Source organism: Talpa europaea, assembly GCF_964194135.1.
Source record: "Talpa europaea genome assembly, chromosome: 2".
Taxonomy (NCBI): domain Eukaryota; kingdom Metazoa; phylum Chordata; class Mammalia; order Eulipotyphla; family Talpidae; genus Talpa; species Talpa europaea.
Window position 1 is genome coordinate 49,938,479 of NC_140068.1, and position 23,194 is coordinate 49,961,672.

The window sequence follows — 23,194 nt, forward strand, 5'->3', positions numbered from 1 at the left end:
GCACCATGTGGGACCCTCCTCTGGTGGCTTGGGAGCAGCCAGGGATCTAACCAGTGCTGCAGAGGCTGCGGGCAGCTTCGCAACCCAGTGCTCAACCGCTGCGCCACTGGGGAGGCCCACTTTTCTACTTTTTTTGATCCTTCAGTACCAAGACTTGCTTTTGCCCTGTTTTTAGGATTCATTTAGTAAACATTTATGGTTTTTTTTTTTTCCAGTTTATTGCGGTAATATTAATTTACAATTCTGTATAGGTTCCAAGATTACATAGTAAACGTGTTTTGAATGCCCTGCTATGTGCTAAAATTCTGGGTACAAAAATGAAGAAACATTCTTTTTTGCCATGCATGTCATTGGTTCTTGAAGAGGGTTGTATATCAGTGTTGAAAAAATTATAAAGATACTACATTTGTAGGGATTTTAAAACTTTTTATTATAAAAGTTTTCAAAGTACAGAAAAGTATTTTGGTGTGATAAGTCCCCTTCCATACCTGTCACCTAGATTTAATAGTCAATACCATTTTCTCTTTTTACTATGCTATTTATGTGTTAAGAAACCTGGTTTTTTAGACTGTCACCTGCTGACATTAATCTGATTGTTGCTTTTAACATTGTTTACCTTGTTCCTTTGTCTCCCGTAATTCCTTTATACTGGAACTGAGATTCAAAAAATCTGTTGGATTCAGTAAAACATTTTGGTGAAAATACTCATCGTTATTCTGGGGACATTTTGGCATCTTTTGAATTTTTGATTTCCCATCAACTTTTCTTCGAAGATTGCCTGAATCAGTTATTTTATTAGTTTGGCAATATGGCAATTTTCAAAATTTATTTTACTTTCTTCATTCATTAACTGTAATTGTTTATAAGGAAGAGTTTTCCTTAGCAAGGGTTATTTGATTTCCTTCAAGAAATCTGAGGATTAAAAAACGGCATTAAAATCACCTTTCTTCTCCTAATAATCTTCAAAATTATATTTCTAGAGTTTTTACATTGGGGGAAATAAAAAGAATTTTCATCCCTTTTTGAGCTAAGTTGATTAGAGCTGTGCTTCCCACAGACCAAACTCTGACACTAGCAGTAACATGAAATTTTCTGCTTCTGCCAACCTAAAAATTCTAGTCACCTCTGATAATCTGTTGACCAGAATTTTAGAGCTCTGATCACATAAATGTACCTACCATCATATAATTTCCAATGTGTGCACTTTTAAAAATTAAAGAATTCTCTAGTTTTTATATTATTCTCTAATTTTTATTTTATTTTGTTGAAGACAGAAAATCAAATATATTTTAGTAGTTAAAATGTGGGATCAAGGAGGACAGCCTTGGCAGCAGTGGCCTTTGAACCAGCAGCAATGGATGCAGTCATTCCAGCACCAACAGGATCCAAGTAAGGAAACAAATTGAATTTAAAAGTTGGTGGGGTGGGAAGATAATGTGGTGGTGAGTAGGAGATGGGTTTAAGGGAGATGGAATTGGGATTGTTTTATTGACTCATTTTACGGTCAGAATTTAATCTTTTCTCATAAGTGATATTGTTATAGTTTACATACGAGGGAATGGATTTCCCTGGAAGACTTTCTCAAAAGATAGAAAGATTGATAAAGATTATACATTTTAAAATCTGTTTTGGGCTTCCCTGGTGACACAGGGGTTAAAGACTCAGTGCTATCAAGCTTTTGCCAGCCACTGTGGCATAAGTTCAATCCTTGACCAGGGAGCTAACCCACATGGCACAGCAGATCTCTCCTGTCTTGTAGATTCGCCGACTCTGTCTCTGGTGAATCCTTTCATCACCCTCTCCTTCCCCCCAACCCCCATACCTCTAGCCTACACCCAGTTCTTATATGCACAAATCAATAAAAATAAATCTTTTTAAAAAATAAAAACTTTTTGGGGCCTCCCTGGTGGCACAGGTGGTTGAGCGCAGTGCTGTGAAGCTGTCCGCAGCCTCTGCAGTGCTGGTTCAATCCCCGCTGGCCTCGGAGCAACCCACATGGTGAGCAGACCTCTCCTGTCTCACCCGTTGCACCCCTCAGCAGTGTATTTTGTCAATCTATCTATTCTGTTCCCCACTCTGTCTCTGGTGAATCCTCTCACCCTCCTGCACATCTGGCCTGTACCCCAGTTCTTGTATAAATAAAATCTTAAAAAAAAAGATTGTTTTAAAAAATAAAAGAATTAAAAAAAAAAACTTAGTTCTTGTTTTTCTAAAGAAGGAAAGTTTAAAATGTGCAGCTTAAGTAAAGCATGCATTCTTTGTTAATTTGAAATCTTAATAATTTTATGTAGATCATAGTATGCTATATCATTTAAAAACTCTTAGTGATGGACTATTTCAAGCATATGCAAAGTGAAAGACTATAGACCCATTTATTATTCAGCTAAGAGTTATTGACACATAACTAGTTTTGTTTCACAGTAGGCACTACCCTACCTTTATCGGGTTAATCTGAATTTTGTTTTTATCTTAATGCTACATAGCATTCTGTTATAGGACTATACTGTAATTTAACAAATCCGCTTTTAGCTTTTTACTTTTTGAAATAATTACCATAATTTTATATACATTACATAATTTACTTGTCCAGTTATCTTCTCAGGGAAAAACATCCAAAAACTAGGTTAAGATGCAGTTGCACATTTGAAGTTTTAGATACACATTGCCAAATTTAACTCTATATGGGTTATGTCAATTTATGCCACAAAATATATAAGAATAACTTCCATATTTGCTAAATTAAAATATGGGAAACTAGTCTACTTTTTTAAATTACTAATGTTAGATCTTAAAACTTAAAGTATAGATATTTGAGAAGGAAAAGAGGACCTTTAAGATACTAGGGACAATGAATTTAGGAGATCTATTTTGACTGAGAAAGGAGCCTTAGCTAATCACGAAGGGCCACTGTGAAGAGGAACAGGGATGTGTTGCTCTACTCATCCAGGGTCTGCAGGATTCAGTGTTGACTTGGATTTGACCCTATTTGAGGAAGAACAGAGTGAGTTTGATATCTATTTTTGTGGTGGTTAAAAAAAAGAAATTGAAGACTTTAAAAAACCCAATAAACTAAAGTACAGGGGGTAAACTTGCTATAAGTTAGTATTAGAAATCAGATAAGGGCCTCCCTGGTGGGCAAGGAGTTAAGTCTCAACCCTATGAAGCTATCAGCAGCCACTGCAGCAGGAGTTTGATCCCTGGCCAGGGAGCTGACCCCCATGGCGCAGCAGACTTCTCCTGTCTTGCCTGCTGCTCCCCTCAGCAGTGTATTTCATTCAGTCTGCCTGTTCTGTTCCCCACTCTGTCTCTGGTGAATCCCTCTCTCTCTCTCTCTCTCTCTCTCTCTCTCTCTCTCTCTCTCTCTCTCTCTCTCTCTCTCTCTCTCACACACACACACACACCGACCCCGCACCCTGACCCCACACCTTTGGCCTATACCCCAGCTATTGTATGCATAAATAAATAAAACAAATCATTAAAAAAATAAAAGAAGAAATTAGATAAGAGTGGTTTTTGGGTCCTCTTCTGAAAATCTTAAGTAGTTTCTATCATTCTCTGCCTGAATATGGGTTATTTTTTGAGTTTCCTTTTAGCTATAACATTCTGTAATGAAGTCTCTAGCAAGAATTCTTATTTTACGTAGAAGCACTTGTTTTACATAGGTACTTGTTTTACATAGAAGCACTATTAGAGCTTCTGCATTCTAAATGCTAAAATCTGCTTTGTAAAATTATGTTAGGCCAAATTGACTGGGCTGCATTGGCTCAAGCTTGGATTGCCCAAAGAGAAGCTTCAGGACAGCAAAGCATGGTAGAACAACCTCCAGGAATGATGCCAAATGGACAGGATATGCCTACCATGGAATCTGGTCCAAACAATCATGGGAATTTTCAAGGCGATTCAAACTTTAACAGAATGTGGCAGCCAGGTTGGTTGTTTTTATGTTTTCCAAATTCAAGGACTTTTTATGAAATAAAATAATTAATTTAAATAGTTTAATTTGCTTAGTTTTATGACTTCTTGAAATTAATGCTCCTAAAACATCGGTAGTTTCATTTAGGTTAGACCATGAAATTTTGTGGTAAAATTTATTTTGTACTCAGTCTGCTAGCATTGTGGCACTCAGTTTGATTTTTTTCTTGGTTCTTCATTCCTAGGCTGACAGGGGCTGGGAACACTGGAAACCTCACTTGACATCTAGGGAAGAGAGCATTCTATGTCTCTCTGTTGCAACCTCTGGCCTTTTCAGAAGCAGCACTGGCAAAACAAAACATGCCTAGACTCTAAAGAAAAATTGTGTCACTATGTGACAAACTTGTCTGTCAAATATACTCAACTATTGTCCGCCCCTTTTTTTCTGCCCTTTTTTTTTTCTGATAGTGAAGATCTTCCATAGGTTATATCTTTTACATTTTTCTTTGTTTTTTTAGTTCACAGTGTGGTTTTGATTCCTTGATGCTAGTCCAATTTTCCATGACTTGTATGATTTATAATAGTCACATCAAATTATTTATAGAAGAATCATACATTTGAGTTTGTTGATGATGAAGTTATATCCCTCTTTCCATATGTAAAAATGGAAAAATAAGGTAGTAATCCTCTAACATCACTTAAAGATACAGTTAATGTTCTAATATTTGATACTCTGGAGTGGTTTTATTTTTAATTTTCTTGAAGCTCCATCAAATTTTCCCAGATTTAAAGATGTTTTGGTTCCCAAGTTCAAATTTGTGAATGGCTTAGCCTGTATCCTCACGTCCCCAGTTTATTCTACTGACTTTTTTTGCTTACCTTCGTGATTTACCTCTGTACCTCAGTTTCTCTTTCTGAAATTGACAAAAGTAGTATGATTTCTCCCTACCTCACAGGGTTGTGAGGATAAATGTGTTTATGGATGAAAGAAATTATATAAAATTTATATTTTATATAATATAAATTTATCTCCATAAAAGATTATTTTTATGGAGGTGTTAATGAGCAGAAATAGAAAAATTCCAGAAAATTGCTTTGAATTCTGTTAAAATAACTGGGCATTTGGCTATTACTTGTTTAGGATATAAATTAGAGTTGAGTTAGTTCATTTACATTGCTAGTTTACTTCATTGTTTATTTTTAAGATATACAAGAGGAATTTGACCAAGAAGTCATAAATTTATTTTCTTTTGAAAAAAATTTTGCTTTCTTGAAATCTAGAAAATTTGTGTTGACTTTGTTATAACCCCATGTTGAATGTTTTTATGCCTGAATCCTAAATAGAATGGGGAATGCATCAGCAACCCCCACATCCCCCTCCAGATCAGCCATGGATGCCACCAACACCAGGCCCAATGGACATTGTTCCTCCTTCTGAAGACAGCAACAGTCAGGACAGTGGGGAATTTGCCCCTGACAACAGGCATATATTTAACCAGAACAATCACAACTTTGGTGGACCACCTGATAATTTTGCAGTGGGGCCAGTGAACCAGTTTGACTATCAGGTGAAAGATATTTTATTGCTTTAATATTGTAGATGTGCACATAATCTATTCTTTGGAAATGTCTCATCAGGAGTTTTGCTTTTCAAACTTTTACAGATGTACATACATATGTCTCAGAAAAAGTATCAATTTTTTAGTATTAAACTCATTAGATTTTTTTGATTTCTGGTTTTTGATTTGTTCAGGAAAATGGTTTAAAGAATTGTTGGGGAAATTTTTTGATTAAATGAAAAATGTGTAAACGCGATAGCTATATGGTATTTTGTTTTCTTAATTTCAAAGTGGTATATACAAATGCTAAATAAAGTTTAGAAAATGCACAGTAGTTGAATACATTATTAATAAATTATAGTTGGTAAATAAAAACACATGACTACATGAACATAGATTGTTTCTTACATGCAGTTTTTTTTCCCATTCTGACATGTTAATGGAATTGTACATAATTTCTTTTGTAGCATCTAATTCATTTCTAGGGACATAGAACTCTATGGAGAATAGTGTTATTCTGTGAGATTTTATTTTCTCTAAACGCTCTGTCACGGTCCACCCTTAAATTGTAGTTCTAGGTGTCATTTTGAAATAACTGATTGTGACTGATACCTTATAAACTATCATAATTTAAAATTTTGAAAAAACTCATACTAATTATGAATAATGGACATAAATGTAAGTAGTGTTCACCTTGAGAGAGTAATACTACTCATACCAAGTCAGAAACTTTTTGTATACCTATACTCGGTATATAGATACTACAATTTTTGTTTGGTTTTGTTTTTGAAGAAGTATAGTAGCAGGGAGTGTTTTCTTACACCACATTTGTTTATGGATCCCCCTGCTGACAAGACAAAGCTTTTTTGGCAAATGACTCAGAAAAGCCTTTGAAAATGGCAAAATTGAAAAAAAAGGATTCAGTTATTTTTAATCTGTGCTTAAAACAGGCATTTCTTCTAAGATTACAGAAACAACTTAAGCTCGTAAGAAGTAGGAAATGGGAATTGATAAAAAAAAAATTAGTTTATCAATTGAATTTTAGACAGCTCTTAGCATTTGTGTAGATAGAAAATCTTACTCTTGAAAAAAGTAAGCATAGGTTTTGGGGGCTGTGAAACTGTCGGATGTTAGAACCATGGAAATCTTGGATTTGCTGCACACATGGATTTCTACTGTCCCAGTTCATAACACACGTGTGTCCCAGAGAGTATATTGTATAGATGTGAAGAAAAATAAACTGCAATACTCTTTCAGCATGGGGCTGCTTTTGGTCCACCGCAAGGTGGATTTCATCCTCCTTATTGGCAACCAGGACCTCCAGGACCTCCGGCACCCCCCCAGAATCGAAGAGAAAGGCCATCAACTTTCAGGGATCGGCAGCGTTCACCTATTGCACTTCCAGTGAAGCAGGAGCCTCCACAAATTGGTAGCTATTTCAGTTTAGTGAGCCACAATTAACATCATTTCTTGATTATTTTAAAAGAATGTCTTGTTTTCTTAAATTGTCCTGATAACCTCTGATATGTTAGAAATTTATTTTTTTAAATCCTATTGTTTTATAGTCATGAGTTTTAAAATTATAAAAGACTACTGGTCTAAATTAGAAAGCTTTAATAATTTTTAAAATCTTTATACTGTAAACTCCAGTTTTTATGATGAAAGGTAAATTTATGATGGCCAGAGCATCTTGATATTTTCTTCATTGTTGACAATTTGATGTTATTCCAGTATATGAACTTTTCATCCTTTTTAAAACTTCCTAGTTATTCTTTGTCTCTGATCTTTTTCTATTCTCAATTTGATACATTGCTGCCAGATTAATTTTCCTATGATTATTTCCATATACTGTCCATAAATATTTGATAGAAAAGTTCAGTTTTTAAGTGCTATATTAGAACTTACATTGACAAGTTATATACTTATGCTACTTTATATGGGAAAGCCCCAAACCCAGCACTTAATGAACCATCTCATTTAAGTCTTTGCTTTTTTCACAAAGTAGAATTTTATAGAAATTTATAGATTTTTATTGAAATGTATAACTTTTTTTTAAACTTGTGACATAATACTTGTTCACATGAATTCTCAGTGTGACAATGAATTTGTGTTTTTGACTCTGTTCTATTTTCATATTTTAAGAAGCAGTGTAGTGTGTAAGTTTGGCTCTGAATTAGTCCATCTGGATATTTATGGGCTTAGTAACCTTGAGCATATCACTTAATCTCTGTGTGTCTCAGCTTCCTCACTTGCAAGAGACTGAGTTAAGAATGATCTTTAAGTATGATTTTGGGATAAAGTGAGGTGATGGTTTGATTTATTCACAAGGTTTATAGAAATTCAAGAACAAGGAACTCAATTATTTGTTACTATTATTACTTAACTGACAAATATTTTTTCATGTTTGAAACAGATGCAGTAAAACGCAGGACTCTTCCAGCTTGGATTCGTGAAGGTCTTGAAAAAATGGAACGTGAAAAGCAGAAGAAGTTGGAAAAAGAAAGAATGGAACAACAACGTTCACAATTGTCAAAAAAAGAAAAGAAGGCCACAGAAGACGCTGAAGGAGGAGATGGTCCTCGCTTACCTCAGAGAAGTAAATTTGTGAGTAGAATCCGGTGACATGATCCTCCATGTGATTTCTATGTGAAGCTTATGAAATAGTCATTTTAGCTTCTAGAAAAGTATTAATGTTCCTGAAATTACTTTTCAGTAAGTATAGGGGAATTGTGTGTGTGTGTTTTTTTTTTTTTTTTTTTGTGGGACCCTCGCTGGTGGCTAGGGATCGAACTGGTGCTGCAGAGGCTGCGGGCAGCCTCGCAACCCAGTGCTCAACCGCTGCGCCACCAGGGGAGGCCCATGGGAATTATGTTTTTTGTATGTGGTATTAAAGGTAAAATGAAAGAAAAGTGGGGCACTGAGTTTATTAACGTTTTTTAACTAAATTTTAATAGGCTTTCAAGGATATCCTTTGTCTTTTTTTTTTTTTTTTTTTTGGCTTTAAGTACCTTTTATTTTATTTTTAAGGATTTATTTTATTTATCCATGCAAGAGCTAGGGTGCCCGCCAGTGGTGCAGGGGGGTAAGAGGATTCACCAGAGACAGAGTGGGGAGCAGAACAAGCTGATTGACTAAAACACACTGTTGAGGGGAGCAGCGGGTGAGACAGGAGAGGTCTGTTGCGCCACATAGGCCAGCTCCCTGGCGGGGAATCGAGCTATAGTGCTGAAACCTAACCCCTTGTACTACCAGGGAGACCCCCTAAGTACCTTTTATTTTAATTCCCTCCATCAAGCCACCCTTGCCCATACATTATGGCATTGGGACAGTGAGTTTATAAAACATTTTGTGCCATAGAGAAATTATTCAATGGAATGCTTGATCACTTTGACAAACAAAATTTGTATTCTCTTGTTAGATCGTGGTTTATAAAACAAAACTAAGTTAAAATGGCAATTGAGAAATCTGGCCTTTTAGAACATTAAATATATGCCTGTACCTGGTAATATAAAAACTTTCATAGTTTGTGATATGAGCACTGACGTTAACATAAAATTATAATCTTTAAGTCTTCATCAGCTAGATGGCATAAGTGGCTTGGACATTTTTTTGTTCAGCAATGTTGTGCTCCTAGATAGTGTGACAGCCACAGCACTGGCCAGAGTGCAACTCAAGAAAATGGTCTTCATTCCAAGGCCATTTTCCATTTCCAAAATAAGCCTTAAGGACAGCAAGGTGATTAGATTTATGTAGATGTTGATTTTGCTTAAATTACATAAAATCCATAAATAACTTATTTTGTAGCAAAAGAACCATACCAAAGTTAAGATTTTGTTTTAGGTGTTAAGAAGAAACAACCTACTACCACTATTGAAGTTTATCCTTTTTTTCAGTCTTTACACAAAACAGTGTATTTTCAGATTTGATGTTTTTAAGTGCCAGAAAAATTGGACATTATCTTCCCTCTCCTCCTACATGCCTTTAACCTTGTGTTACATGTATTCTTTACCCTTGTTAAAATAGTCTTTCCGTAGTAGAATGGATAGTTAATAATGACTTGGAACACCTCTTTGCCTAAAGAAATATCCCTTTTTTTAAGGTATGTTGTCTTTTGAAAACCTAAAATCATACAGATAAAATGCTGATCTTTATCTGAAATAGATTTGACTTTTTATCTATCATATAGGTAAAAAAGAATCAAATTCCACTAAGTTTCAAGGCCAGCTGACACCTGAAAACTAACTAAATGTTAAATAGTTTAATTTACAGTTGTAAAAAGTACAATGAGTAGGGGCCTCCATGGTGGCACAAGGGCTTATTAGGTCTCAGCACTATGAAGCTATCCACAGCCACTGCAGCACCAAGTTCGATCCCCAGCCAGGGAGCTAACCCACGTGGCGCTGCAAACCTCTCCTGTCTCCTGCTGCTCCCCTCAGCAGTGTATTTCAGTAGATCAGCCTGCTCTGCTCCCTGCTCTGTTTCTGGTGAATCTTCTCCCCACCCTCCACCCACACCCCAACTCTGGTAAGCATAAATAAATCTTAAAAAAATAAGTTACACTGAGTAATATGCGTGTGGTTTATTTATCCAAAGTTCTGTAACTCATTTCAGGACCATCTTATACACTAAATACTAATAAAGTCTAGTCTCTGAGCATTATGTTTCTGGTTATTTACTTAAAAAAGCTGACAAAGGGAAAAAACTAATTTTCATAAGTCATTTTGTAATCTTACATTTCCTGTAAGGTAATACTTTATTTTTTTGGATTTGCATTTTTTAATTCTTTTTTATAATTTTTTAAAATATTATATCTTTTACATCACTGTGTATTCCCTGTAAGGGAATACTTTATTACCTAATTTTGACAGAAATGTCTTTTTTATTTATCTCTTTCTTAGACTTTAATTTGGGGGATTAAAATATATGTATGATAATGATTTTACATTATAAGCATGATTTGGACTAAGCATACATTTTCAGGACAGTGATGAGGAAGATGAAGACACTGAAAATGTTGAGGCTGCAAGCAGTGGAAAAGTCACCAGAAGTCCATCTCCTGTTCCACAAGAAGAGCAAAGTGAACCAGAGATGACTGAAGAAGAGAAAGAGTATCAAATGGTAAAATATTAAATGTCTTTCCATGAACAGAATTCATTTTGTTTATAATGTTTAAAAAACAATTGGTGGCTCTCTTACACATTTAAATTGAAAACTCATGGAACAGTTATAAAATGTATGCTGATATCACAATTCATAAAGTAGTAAGCATATTTCCTAATATGTTATTGTAATTAAACTGTTTTACTATATGAGACCCAAGAGAATGTTTTTTACTCTGTTTTTGAATACTGAGAAAAGTAAAAACACTTAATAGAAAATAAAATTTAGAAAGCATCAGATTGAAATTTTTTTCTTCGTTGTGAAACTTCACAAAGCCTTTAACATCTGTAATGGATATTGTCATTTTCTGAGATTGGGAAACATGCTACATTTTTCACATGGAAAGACCAGTGATCTTTTGAATGTGTTCAGAAGATACTGATTTCACTGTACTCTCATTTCAATAGGAGCAAGAGAGTCTAATAGCTGAGAGAGTCTAAGGATACTACATGTTAAACTGCTGTTGGTAACCAGGCCAGGGCTAGAAACTAGCTCTTACTTCAAGTTTGTATTAAAGTAGTCCCCAGAAAAGGGCCTCCCTGGTGGCGCAAGGGGTTGGGTTGGGCACTGCACTATGAGGCAATCTGCAGCCTCTGCAGCACAGGTTTGATCCCTGGCCCGCCAGGGAGCAGACCTCTCCTGACTCGCCTGTTGCTCCCCTCAGCATTGTGTTTTGGTCAGTCTGCCTGTTTTGTTCCCACTCTGTCTCTGGTGAATCCTCCCACTCCCCCTCCTGCCCACATCTCTGGCCTGTACCCCAGCTCTTGTATGAATAAATAAATAAATCTTTAAAAAAAAAAAGAGAGAGAGAGACCGTTATCTGATAGAATGGAATCACTGCCATTTTCTTATTTTCATAGTTTTTTTCCCCCTCAGATTTTACCTTAAGCTGAGGGTTTATGTAAATTCCTAAGTGGTTTAAGAAACTCAAGCTGCTTACTAATAATAATATTAAATGAAGAGATACTTCTTTGAATTTAAAACATCTGTGGAAATTTTTATTAATAGGGAGATTTGAAAAATGTTTCTAGAATTATAATTCAGTATCTAAACATAGCATTTTTTTTTTAAATTCTGTATTATTTTGAATTTTTTTAAACCTTTGATATTTTAGAATATTTTCAAGATATATTTTTCTTGGCTGATTTGCTCTTATCTAAAAATGTTCTATAAATTGGGTTTGCCTTTGGATTTTTTTGAATATTCAAACTATTAGTAAAGATCATAATTAAATTATAAACAGTATATAAAAATATCCTTGTTTAGATGTTATTGACAAAAATGCTTCTGACTGAAATTCTGCTGGATGTCACAGATGAAGAAATTTATTACGTAGCCAAAGATGCACACCGGAAAGCAACAAAAGGTATATTGTGGGTGTTCTTGTTTTTGTTTTTCTGGGGGTATTTTGGTTTTAGTGGTTATTTTGGACTTTTTTTTTTGTTGTCCTTGTTGAATGACTAGCAGATAGTTGAATAGTCTCTTCTTGCATGTTTAACTCTTTGGGAAAGGTTAGATTTGAAGACATCATATCTTCAAATTATACAAATATTTTTGTTTTATCCAAACTACCTGAGCACAAATTAGCAACTATGCTGTTGTTCTAAAAAGCGTATTGTGGAAAATTCTTGATGTTCAGTTTATTTTACCTGACTTTTTTTATAGATACCATGGTATTGGTGTATGACTTCTAATACAATTTGTTCTGACTTCAGAGTTTTCACAATTTACCAGTTATAATTCTCATAGAAGCAAGTGAGTCCCCTGCCCTCCCATATTTTTAGTAATACTTAAGAAAATGTATTGAAATCAAATTTTAATTATGGACCATACCTCAAATATAAAATTACCGATGTACTGGTCAACCTCTTTCGTCATTATAAAACAATTGCAGCTCACATCAGAATTACAGTTTTTCAAGGCCAGACATGCTACTGGTTTAAAATGAATGCTATGTTTTTAATGTTTCTTCTCTCCCCAAGAAGCAGCAATAGTAGTAGATTTAACAATACCATAGACTCTCATGACTATGAAATCGTGGCTATTTGTGTTAACATGTTGTTCCTGTTGTTGATGTGATACAAAGCTCCTGCAAAACAGCTGGCACAGTCCAGTGCACTGGCTTCCCTCACTGGACTTGGTAAGTGTTCTCCTATTTTTGAGAGGGCCTTACGGGAAAAATCACACCTTGTCTCTCACATGTTCTGTTTTGAAACTGTACTATTCCTACTCAGTTTATAAACTTAAGTGTTAGGGTTTTAGCAGTCTCTAAAAGGTTTGCCTTTTTTTTTTTTTTTTTATGAAAGCATTCACAGTGGGAATATTATAACGTGACTAATCCATAGTTTATTAGGGTAGGTTGTAATAATTCATAATTTAGCTATGGTAGTAGTTAAGCTCACTTTCAAAACTATTGCATACATGCCTTAGAATAGAGCCTATCCACCAATGCTTAGTATAGCCTTTATTTAGATTATGTTGCAGCAAATCAAGTTTTAACATAAAGGAAAGGGTTTATCTTACTCATGGTATAATAGTAATATGCTCATAATTTGCTACTTGCATGATACATTTCCAAGAATTAAAAGCTTAAATTTGCCTTTTCCACATCTTCATTTCAAATTACTCTTAGAGAGGATCAACAGAAATGGTTAGAATGAAATGCCCATGTGATTTTGTTATTACTATTTAGATCACTTCAGGGTGGGGAGTAGTTTTAGCACCATAGCATTTCTGTACTAGTGAGAACTAGCTGCAGTGTTCTGATTTTTTTAGGGAAAAAACTTAGCATACTACCTGACATCTCTTAAGTTTTGGAACAATGAAAGAATTAATTTTAGAAATATTTTCAGGATATTTAACTTTTTTTAAGCTAGTTGAATTGATTATGCTTTAGTGAGGCTTTGTTATTGCCCTGTTAAATGGTTTTGTTGGTTAGCAAGGACAGTAAAACAAAACCATTGTCATGATTCCTTTATGGTAGGAAATATGTGACATATTTGAGAAAAAAAATAAGATACTAAATATTGATTTTCATGAGGTTTCTTTGAACTCCTTTACCATTGGAATTTATACTCCTCCCCACCCCGAATAAGAATATTCTTCCAAGAAAAGGCAATGAAAAAAAAATGATCTTTCTTCTCGGACCATGAAAAGTTTTTAGTGCACAGAATAATTTTTCCATATGATAGACTGGGCTTTATGTACACAGGTGGACTGGGTGGCTATGGATCAGGAGACAGTGAAGATGAGAGGAGTGACAGAGGCTCTGAGTCATCTGACACTGATGATGAGGAATTACGGCACCGAATCCGGCAAAAACAGGAAGCTTTTTGGAGAAAAGAAAAAGAACAGCAGCTGCTGCATGATAAACAGATGGAAGGTATATCTTATACACTCACTTCATTCTTGTAGCTAGATGTAAATAGTGTATGATGTAGATAAAACCAAAGATTTTAGCTCTTTGGTAATTTTTATCAAACTTAAAATCAAAACTAATAGTAATATTCAAAATATGTAGATTTTATTTATAATGATGCATATGTAAAAAAATAATAACATCAAATTAAAAAAATGTTTATAAAAGGTGAGTTTTTTTGGGGGGGCGGGGAGCCATTCATTCTAGTGGCTATAAGTTAAGCTATTTAACGTATTTTTATTTCCCGTTAAAATTCTTAAAATGAAAAAGGATACTTTTACAATATATTTGTCAAATTATTGAAAAGTGATTTGCAGCTAAGATATTTAAATTGTATTTGTATCTAAGGATAATAGAGGTCATTTTAGAAATTTTTTATATAAAATATTATATATACAAGTGCAGTTCTTAACAGTTTGCATAATGATACTAGGAATAATGAAATAATATTTATTTAGAATTTCTTTTGTAAAAAACCTTATGTGTAATTTAAAAGGTAATTAACAGCAACCCAAAATTTCCAATAAATTACTTATTTAATTGTAACTTGCTTTATTGGACAAGAGAATCTTTTCTTACTTGCTTCATTCTGTAATTCTATGTTTTAATACTCTGTTCTGTCCAAGTGGGTAGCTAATTACATAGGGCTACTGAGCATTTGAAATGTAGCTAGCTCATATTGAGATATGCTATAGCTAGAAAATATACATTAGATTTTAAAGACTACATTTAAAAAGCAGATTATTTCAGTATTCCTTTCAATTGGATACAGTTGAAATGACGATTTTTTTTTTTTAATAGAGGCATGTTTTATTTATTTGTTTGTTTGTTTGTTTATACATGCACTGGGTACAGTCAGAAGCGCGGGAGGGTCAGAGAATTCACCAGAGCCAGAGTAGGGAGCAGAGCAGGCAGAAGGACCGAAGTACACTGCTGAGGGGAGCAGCGGGCGGCAGGAGAGGTCTGCGCGCCATGTGGGACCCTCCTCCGGTGGCTGGGGAGCAGCCAGGGATCGAACCGGCGCCGCAGAGGCCGCGGGCAGCTTTGCAACCCAGTGCTCAACCGCTGCGCCACCGGGGAGGCCCGAAATGACGATTTTTAAATATATATTGGTTAGTAAATGCCGCGGACCAGCACAGCAGTGGATGATGAGGCCGTCTCAGGGTTGAGAGATTGCGCGGGGTGGTCAGGGAGTCGGCGAATAAATGACACACAGACACACTTCAAGAGAGTGAAAATCTGAGTGCAATTTTATTTGAGTCAGTGGTCAGTATATATATGTTTTTCTAAAGGCATAGGATCGGTTATCAGTGAATTAAACCAGCTGGCTCATAGGTTTAGCTTATCATTGAGAGGGCAGTGATCTATGTCCGAAGTTACATCTGGACCTAATCATATTCCTAAGTAGTCAGGCTAATAATCTTTCTTTTGTTCTATGTAATTACCTTTTTTGTTTTAATAACTACTCACTACCACTAACTTATTTATTAATTTGCATGGGTGAATATACTTTTCACAAAGTAATATTTTTTCATTAAGATCAAAGCTAACAAAGCCAAGGACACAACAGAGAAATCATAAAACTAACAATTCTATTATTACACAGAGTTTAGTAATGTTTCATTTGAGTTAGTCCAGTTATTAAATTACGTATGTTTTTTAATTAGCAATCAATGACCAGAAAAAGGAAAGATTTTAGAAAGACAGTTGTAGCAGAATAAAGTTTGTGGGCCTTGAGAAAGTGAGATAAGGTTTCGTGCGTTCAGCATTCCTTTTTATTTTCTTTGTGGCGGGTTCTGGTGGTCGTTATCTCTTAACAGGCATCCGGCCTATCTAAGCTTTAGGGAGTTTGCTGTTCTCCCTCTGTGCACATGGTTCCTTGCCCACGCCAGACCTCAGGGACCATGGCAACAGCCATTAGCCCTGAAGGCCACTGTAGGGGGAGGTGCAGCAAGTAAAATGTTAAAATTAATTTCCCTTTTTAAAAATGTAGCTACTAGAAAATTTTGAATTGCTTAATGTGGCTTGCACACTATTTCCTTTGAACAGTATTGCTCTATTATTGTATGATAGCTTAAAATTTGGTAGTATGGGAGTTATTGCACTATATATTTGACTTAGAATTTTTGCCTTTTTCTGTTTCAGAAGAAAAGCAGCAAACAGAAAGGGTCACAAAAGAGATGAATGAATTTATCCATAAAGATCAAAATAGTTTATCACTACTAGAAGCAAGAGAAGCAGACGGTGATGTGGTTAATGAAAAGAAAAGAACTTCAAATGAAACTACATCAATTTTAGAATCTAAAAAAGAACATAAAGAAAAAGAGAAACAAGGAAGGAGTAGATCAGGAAGTTCTAGTAGTGGTAGTTCCAGTAGCAATAGCAGAACTAGTAGTACTAGTAGTACTGTCTCTAGCTCTTCTTACAGTTCTAGCTCAGGTAGTAGCCGTACTTCTTCTAGATCTTCTTCGCCCAAAAGGAAAAAGAGACATAGTAGGAGTAGATCTCCAACACTTAAAGGTAGACGTAGTAGGAGTAGAAGTTACTCTCGCAGAATTAAAATAGAGAGTAATAGAACTAGAGTAAAGATTAGAGATAGGAGGAGATCTAATAGAAATAGCATTGAAAGAGAAAGACGAAGAAATCGAAGTCCTTCCCGAGAGAGACGTAGAAGTAGAAGTCGCTCAAGGGATAGGCGAACTAATCGTGCCAGTCGCAGTAGGAGTCGAGATAGGCGTAAAATTGATGATCAACGTGGAAATCTTAGTGGGAGCAGTCATAAGCATAAAGGTGAGGCTAAAGAACAAGAGAGGAAAAAAGAGAGGAGTCGGAGTGTAGATAAAGATAGGAAAAAGAAAGACAAAGAAAGGGAACGTGAACAAGATAAAAGAAAAGAGAAACAAAAAAGGGAAGAAAAAGATTTTAAGTTCAGTAGTCAGGATGATAGGTTAAAAAGGAAACGAGAAAGTGAAAGAACATTCTCTAGGAGTGGTTCTATATCTGTAAAAATCATAAGACATGATTCTAGACAGGATAGTAAGAAAAGTACTACCAAAGATAGTAAAAAACATTCAGGCTCTGATTCTAGTGGAAGGAGCAGTTCTGAATCTCCAGGAAGTAGCAAAGAAAAGAAGGCTAAGAAGCCTAAACATAGTCGATCGCGATCCATGGAGAAATCTCAAAGGTCTGGTAAGAAGGCAAGCCGCAAACACAAGTCTAAGTCCCGATCAAGGTAGTATACTTTTTAAAGTATTTTGTCTGATTTTTTAAAAAATTTGACTGAATTTATTCAAAGTTGAAAGTGTCCTTTCTCTCTCTCTCTTTTATAAACTCAGTTTGGTACTTGATAAATGATCATAATCTTAAGTAATTTAAGAAATCCTATATAATATTATTTATTTAAAAATTGCAGATTCTTTAATTTAAAATGCATTTTTATTTTTAAATTTTGTCTTTTCCCTTCTTTTTCAGATCAACAACCCCTCCCCGCCGTAAACGCTGAGGAATGATGTGGCAAGAATGCCATGATGTTTAAAAAATTCCATGAGTTTTAAGGGCTTGTCTCATTATAGAGGCACATTGTGGCTGTGTAGGTGAAACCAGAATCTTTTTTTTTTTTAATCTGTAAATAGGTGTACTTTTTCCAAATGCTGCTCCAAGTTACTTAATAGGATTTCTTTGTATTACATTTTTTTCAAAAAATAGTGCATAAGACGATAAACATGCCATTCTCTTTCAGCTGTAATGTTCTTAAAATTACTCTTGAATGTACTGTGATGTCAATAAAGCTCTTTAGTTCATTTTTGTTAACCTCTTGCACCTTAATTTTATGATTTTAATCTAAGGAACGTACTTTTATAAAAAGGCAGCTGGAATTTTGTATAACAGGTTTTAAAAGTACTTCCGCTCATCTACCCCCAAAGAAAATGGTTTTAACTTAATAGTTTGTCAAAGTCTGTAATTGTACCCATGGATTTTTGTCAAACTCCAATTTTAAGGGTGTGGATGAGGGCCAGAAATAGACCTTTTCATTTGGAAGCAGATGACAACTTTCTAAACTTTTTGGGGATTTTTAAGTTATATATTTTCTGTGTTTATAAAGTGTGGTTCACTCCTGTAAAATGAAATTGCTAAAATCAGTCGAGCCAGTGCACCATTAGGAGTTATTTATGAGGAATGATTGTGTTTGACATAATTAGTCAAATCTGGAATTATATTCTGCAGTACTCCACTTCTGTTTTAAAAGCATATTTTAAATATTTTGGGATTATTATAGAAATAAGATTCACAGCTCAATATACTTATTTATATTTTTAAAGTATAATATGACCTCAACTCAGTGGAGCAATGCTGTATTATTATGCAGGTTTGTGTCCTTTCATAACATCAAGTGGTCTGGTTTTGTCAGTTTCTAAAATTATGATTGGTGAGTGATCTAACAATTTAAGGTGTCAATACTACTTATGAGTAAAACAAGGCTCTGCAGGCATTTAAAAACTCATCTGCTTTCAGAGTCCATTTTCATACGACAATTCACTTATGTGGCAATAGATAAATCTCTGAAAACAAATGCTTTTAAATTTCAATTTAAAAAGACAAGAAGGTCCAGGTCACAGAAAAGCTAAAAGTATGTCTTCTTACCAGCAATAGTTTATTTTAAAATAAGCCAGATTTTTGCCAAGATCAGTGTTTCCTCAAAAGTGAAGGTAGAAATAGATTTGTATAGTGTGCTTTTGTAACGCTACATAAGTTCTTAAATAATTTGAGTAGTTATGCATTTATCTAGAGGAAATAAATCAACTGTGAATAAATGCATGTTTACCAAAACAGTTGTTTTACAGTGCATTTAGTTTTGGTATTTATAAAACTGACATTTCACAAAACAGCTTTTAAATAGTTTGGAATTCTATATGGCTTAGACATCATTCATATCTGGAGACAAAAGAAAATGTGCAATATTTTTTATGTAGGTGAGCTAAACAGTGTACCTAGTTTCAGAATTATCTGATTAATTTGTAATAGATAAGTTGTATAACTTTCATATCTTAAAATGTTTTTTAGATCAATCTTCAAGTGAAATAATATTTTCAAAATAAAATTCTACAGAAAAGTTCTGTTGGTTATGATATGCACATTTTTGGGCAAGATATGATCTAGAGCCAAAAGTAGTATTTGACAATTTTGTTTACTCTGCCATAATATGCAAGCTTCATATCACTTAAGTCTGTAGATATTTTTAAAAACGCAGTCAGTCATGGTGTGATTATTAGTAGATGCATCAGTGTTACAATTAGATATTTGGGTTTTTCAGATTTTTGTGCATAATTCAGAGAATTCATTTTCATTCTATGCCATAAATTATGTTCCCCTTGGGTGGTAAGATTTTCTAAAATTGGGCTTCCATGATTTGGGATGTGAATGCTAAAACTTACATATATCTTAATTAGTTGTAATCATTTGGTTATGATATCTTTCCTAAAATGACACTACCAGAAAATTAACAGATTTCATTTTTGAGACATTCACTGGTCTGGGTTGGTTAATAAAAACTGTCTTAAGAGATCCTCTTTAAAAATATTTCTAGTTGTTTTTGTGGAATGGGGTAAACCACATCATTAAGAGAATAAAGTGTAATTTGAAAAGGGAATTACAAGATTTGTTTCAGGCCCCAAAAAACAAATAAAGATTGGTGTGGAATCTCATTGTATATGTTTTCTGCCATTGTAAAATGTCTATTTTAGCTTCTGTTTCTAATGGTGCAATACACAATAGATGAACTTCCCCCAAATAGTCTGATTTACTGTTTCTTCAAAGAAACACATGATGTATAATTAGTAGGTAAGATATATTTTTTTATTTGATGTGGGAGAATTTTTATCTCAGAATTACATAAAGCCCAAAGTCCCTGTAATTTTGTCTTATGGAAATGTTTATATTTAAGTAGAGTTTTCTCTTAATACATCAAAAGCCTTTTACCGAATTTTCTAAAATGAATTAAGCATGATTTAATGGAGATAGTATTAGATTCATTGGATTATCCTGGGTCTGCCTGCTACCTGATGTATTTTGGCCCAATCACTTAATCTTTAGGGCCCCTTGAATTTCTTCACCTGTATAAAGCAGTAATTAAATTTTTTTCCCTAGCACTTAGCTGCTTAAAGTAGAATTTGGTTGTAATGTCTAAACCTAGGTGAGAAGATGGGCTTACTAGCCCTTAAAGTAACACATGTGTTACAATTATAAAAGTTTATCAGGTGTCATTCATAGAATTTTCCTGTAAACACATAGGTTAAATCTTCCATGTTCTGATTATTGTTACCGTTTATGTGGAATTTTGTAAATACAAAAACCTACAGTTAAACTAAGAGTGGATATAATAGTATGTAATTTCAAAAAGATAAAACTATCCACTGTAGGGGAGCACTTACCCTTAACTTGAATGAAAAATAATATATATGGTTACAAAACTGATTTTCAAAATACTATATAGATTTTTGTTTGATAACAAAAGAAATTGTAGACTCATGCTTACCACTTTTTTTGTGGAAGATAATAGCAATGATCTGGGAAGTAACAGTGACCATAGACCACAGTGCAACAGCTAATCCTTTCAATACAAGCTCAGGTTTAACCTTCACTGGAAAAAAAGCCTTTTGTTGATATTTGTAGAGAAAAAAAATGAGTTAGGTTAGCTTATCTAGGTCAAACTAAGTGAGTATTCAGGCAACTTTTGTTTACTGTGGATGTTAAAGGCAAATCACTGCCTTTGTGTGGAACTGAAAATGTAGCGGGAAGGCTTTGAGGCCTTGTGAGGTCGTTCATTCACAGAAAATACATTTAAATAAAGCTCTTAGAACTTTTAATCATTCTTGCACTTTGCTTTTTTCCTTGGATCTGTCACTCCAACAAATATAACACATGCTAAATGTTCTTTTGTGCAGAGTTTTCTGCCTTCAGTTGGAGAGATGGTCATGTATCTTGAGAGGCGCTCTGAAGAGGACATAGCAACTGAAAAATCTGCAACTTTTAGGAAGAGGTCAATATTTTAGCTAAGAAGCCTTAAGTGAGAAACCATTACTGAGCAGTAAATTTCACTAATTCAAAGATCCCTTTACTAATTCCCTGCCTGTTGAAAATGTACAATGATTTTTTGTCTTTAATGTTGGAAATACATCATTGTTTCCTAAGAGAGGCATCATTTTACAAGTAAAATATTATTGATCATTGTTCCTGAAGTTGCCTTGCCTGAGTGATTAACAGTCTCCTACACAATGTGTACCCTGTCGTTGATATTCTCATTTGCAGAAAGAAATTTTCAATTTAGACTTCAGAACCTGGGAGACATTTGTGTGCCTTGAAAAGGGTAGCAATTCTAACTGTAAGGAAGAAGTGCTTTCATCATTTTGTGATTCTGACTTTAAGGCACTGTCTTAAAGGGGTAAAAATATTTCTGGGAAACGTGTTAAATATGAAATAGAGTTACACAGCAGTAGAAGCTAGGTCACATAATAGGAAGTATTAGCGTGATTGACAGCTATTTTAACCATGATGTTTGAGGTGCTCTTGTAGAAATAGGCATATACAGGAGTCGTTTATGATAATAGAAACAGTCTATTTTAATTTCATGCCCAATTTGCCAAATGTGCGTGAAAAGCGTTGCATTAGTATACCGTACATCTGTAACAGCTATTAATACAACCGTAAGTTGGCACTGGGCCGGGCGAGAGTGATCTCGGAACCTTTCTGTTGGGGATCTTTTGCAGTGGGGACCGGAAAAGAGGAGGATCCTTTGGGACTTTGTTGGGCGGTCGCCCGTTGAGCGGCTCTGGGGGTCGCTTTTTAGGAGTGCTGAGGCCTGGTTTCCGGGCACGCAAGATGACAGCCCGCGCCTAACCGTCGCCGGGTGAGTGGGCGTAGGTCCCTGGCACGCAGCCCGCCGTGTGACTGGCTGTTTTGCGCAGGCGCGAGGAGAGGCCGAGTTTTACGGGTGAGCGCCGCGCCAGGTCCGTGCGAGGCCAGCGCGCGGTAGGTGCCCGCGGGCTCTGTCGGTTGAGCGTGCTGCGTCTCGGCGCTTGCCTACCCCTGCCCACGAGTCAGGAAAGATAGCTGAGGCCTAGAGGTCCCGGCTGAGGAGAGTGCGGCTGGCAGGGCGCCGCCATGTGTCCAGCGACCTTTGTTTCATTTTGGTTGCGCTCCTGCCTCGGGAGCCGGCGACCCCTGTTCCTGCGGGAGGCCCGAGGTCGTGAGCTTCCCTCGCGGGCCGGCGAGCTCCGCGGCGTTTCGGAGGGTTGGTGGCGTTGTGCTGGAGTTGTGTTTGCGCGTGGTTTTGCTTTTTTCAGAAAGAATTTAAGGCATCGGATGCTGCTGTTTGATTAATAGGTTAGTTCAGCACGCTGTTTTGGCAAACAAGATTAACAAAACAACCCACTAAACCTACTGCTTGTAGACGCGTCTGGTTATTTAATTCCCAGTATTAACCAGGAAGGGAAGTTCATCTTTTACATGAAACTCATTTAACAAAGACTGTATGCCCGGCATTGTGAGTATTTAAGCAAATGATATCCCAAGGGTTTCTTTTTAAAGTGCTAGGGTAGATATAAGAAACAATAAGCAAGAAATGAGAAACTTAAAGGCCCACGAATAGAGTTGAGTTGGTACTCATGCAATGAAAGATAGTACAGCCAGTAAGAAACTGTGAATTTACATGGAAAAATGGTTAGGAGAGAGTGTAAGTAACAAATCAGCACATTATGTATTATGAACTTAAAGCTATGAACTGCTATCAGACGCAGGTAGAGTAGAGAGACATAAAAATTTTAATGAATATCTGTGGTGGAGTTGGTGATATATCACATATATATACTTTTTGAAACTTCAATAAACAAGTTTCATAATCAGAAATTTAGCAAAAAATATAACTATTACCAAATTTCGGCAGTAAACTTAAAAGGCGCATCCAATACATATTTAATAATACATATTTAAGGTCAAGGAAACGTTTTTAAAATAAAATTTTAATTATAATGTTTAAATACAATTTTATCATTCTGTTAAAAAACTATAATTTTGACAGTACAGCCTCACTGTCCAACAGTTGCACTCACCCTCCACCAAAACTCAGTGCCAGTCCCTCTATCATATTACC

At 35.3% G+C, this 23,194-nt stretch overlaps 1 protein-coding gene across 3 annotated transcripts; it reads left to right on the forward strand.

Moving 5' to 3' along the window:
* Nucleotides 1–1,301: 1,301 nt before the first annotated feature.
* PNISR (PNN interacting serine and arginine rich protein) lies at nt 1,302–17,558 on the forward strand (the record flags this gene model as incomplete). Of its 3 annotated transcripts, none has more annotated exons than XM_084228410.1 (11): nt 1,302–1,389; nt 3,740–3,928; nt 5,257–5,480; nt 6,729–6,900; nt 7,885–8,075; nt 10,452–10,589; nt 11,898–11,997; nt 12,718–12,771; nt 13,843–14,013; nt 16,171–17,281; nt 17,521–17,551. In XM_084228410.1, 11 exons carry the CDS (start codon nt 1,302–1,304, stop codon nt 17,549–17,551), a joined length of 2,469 nt encoding a protein of 822 aa, XP_084084536.1. The 3 variants fall into 3 exon arrangements, with proteins under 3 accessions (XP_084084536.1, XP_084084537.1, XP_084084538.1); XM_084228411.1 differs by having other exon boundaries at nt 16,195–17,281; XM_084228412.1 differs by lacking the exon at nt 16,171–17,281 and having other exon boundaries at nt 17,521–17,558.
* Between the last annotated feature and the right edge of the window lie 5,636 nt (nt 17,559–23,194).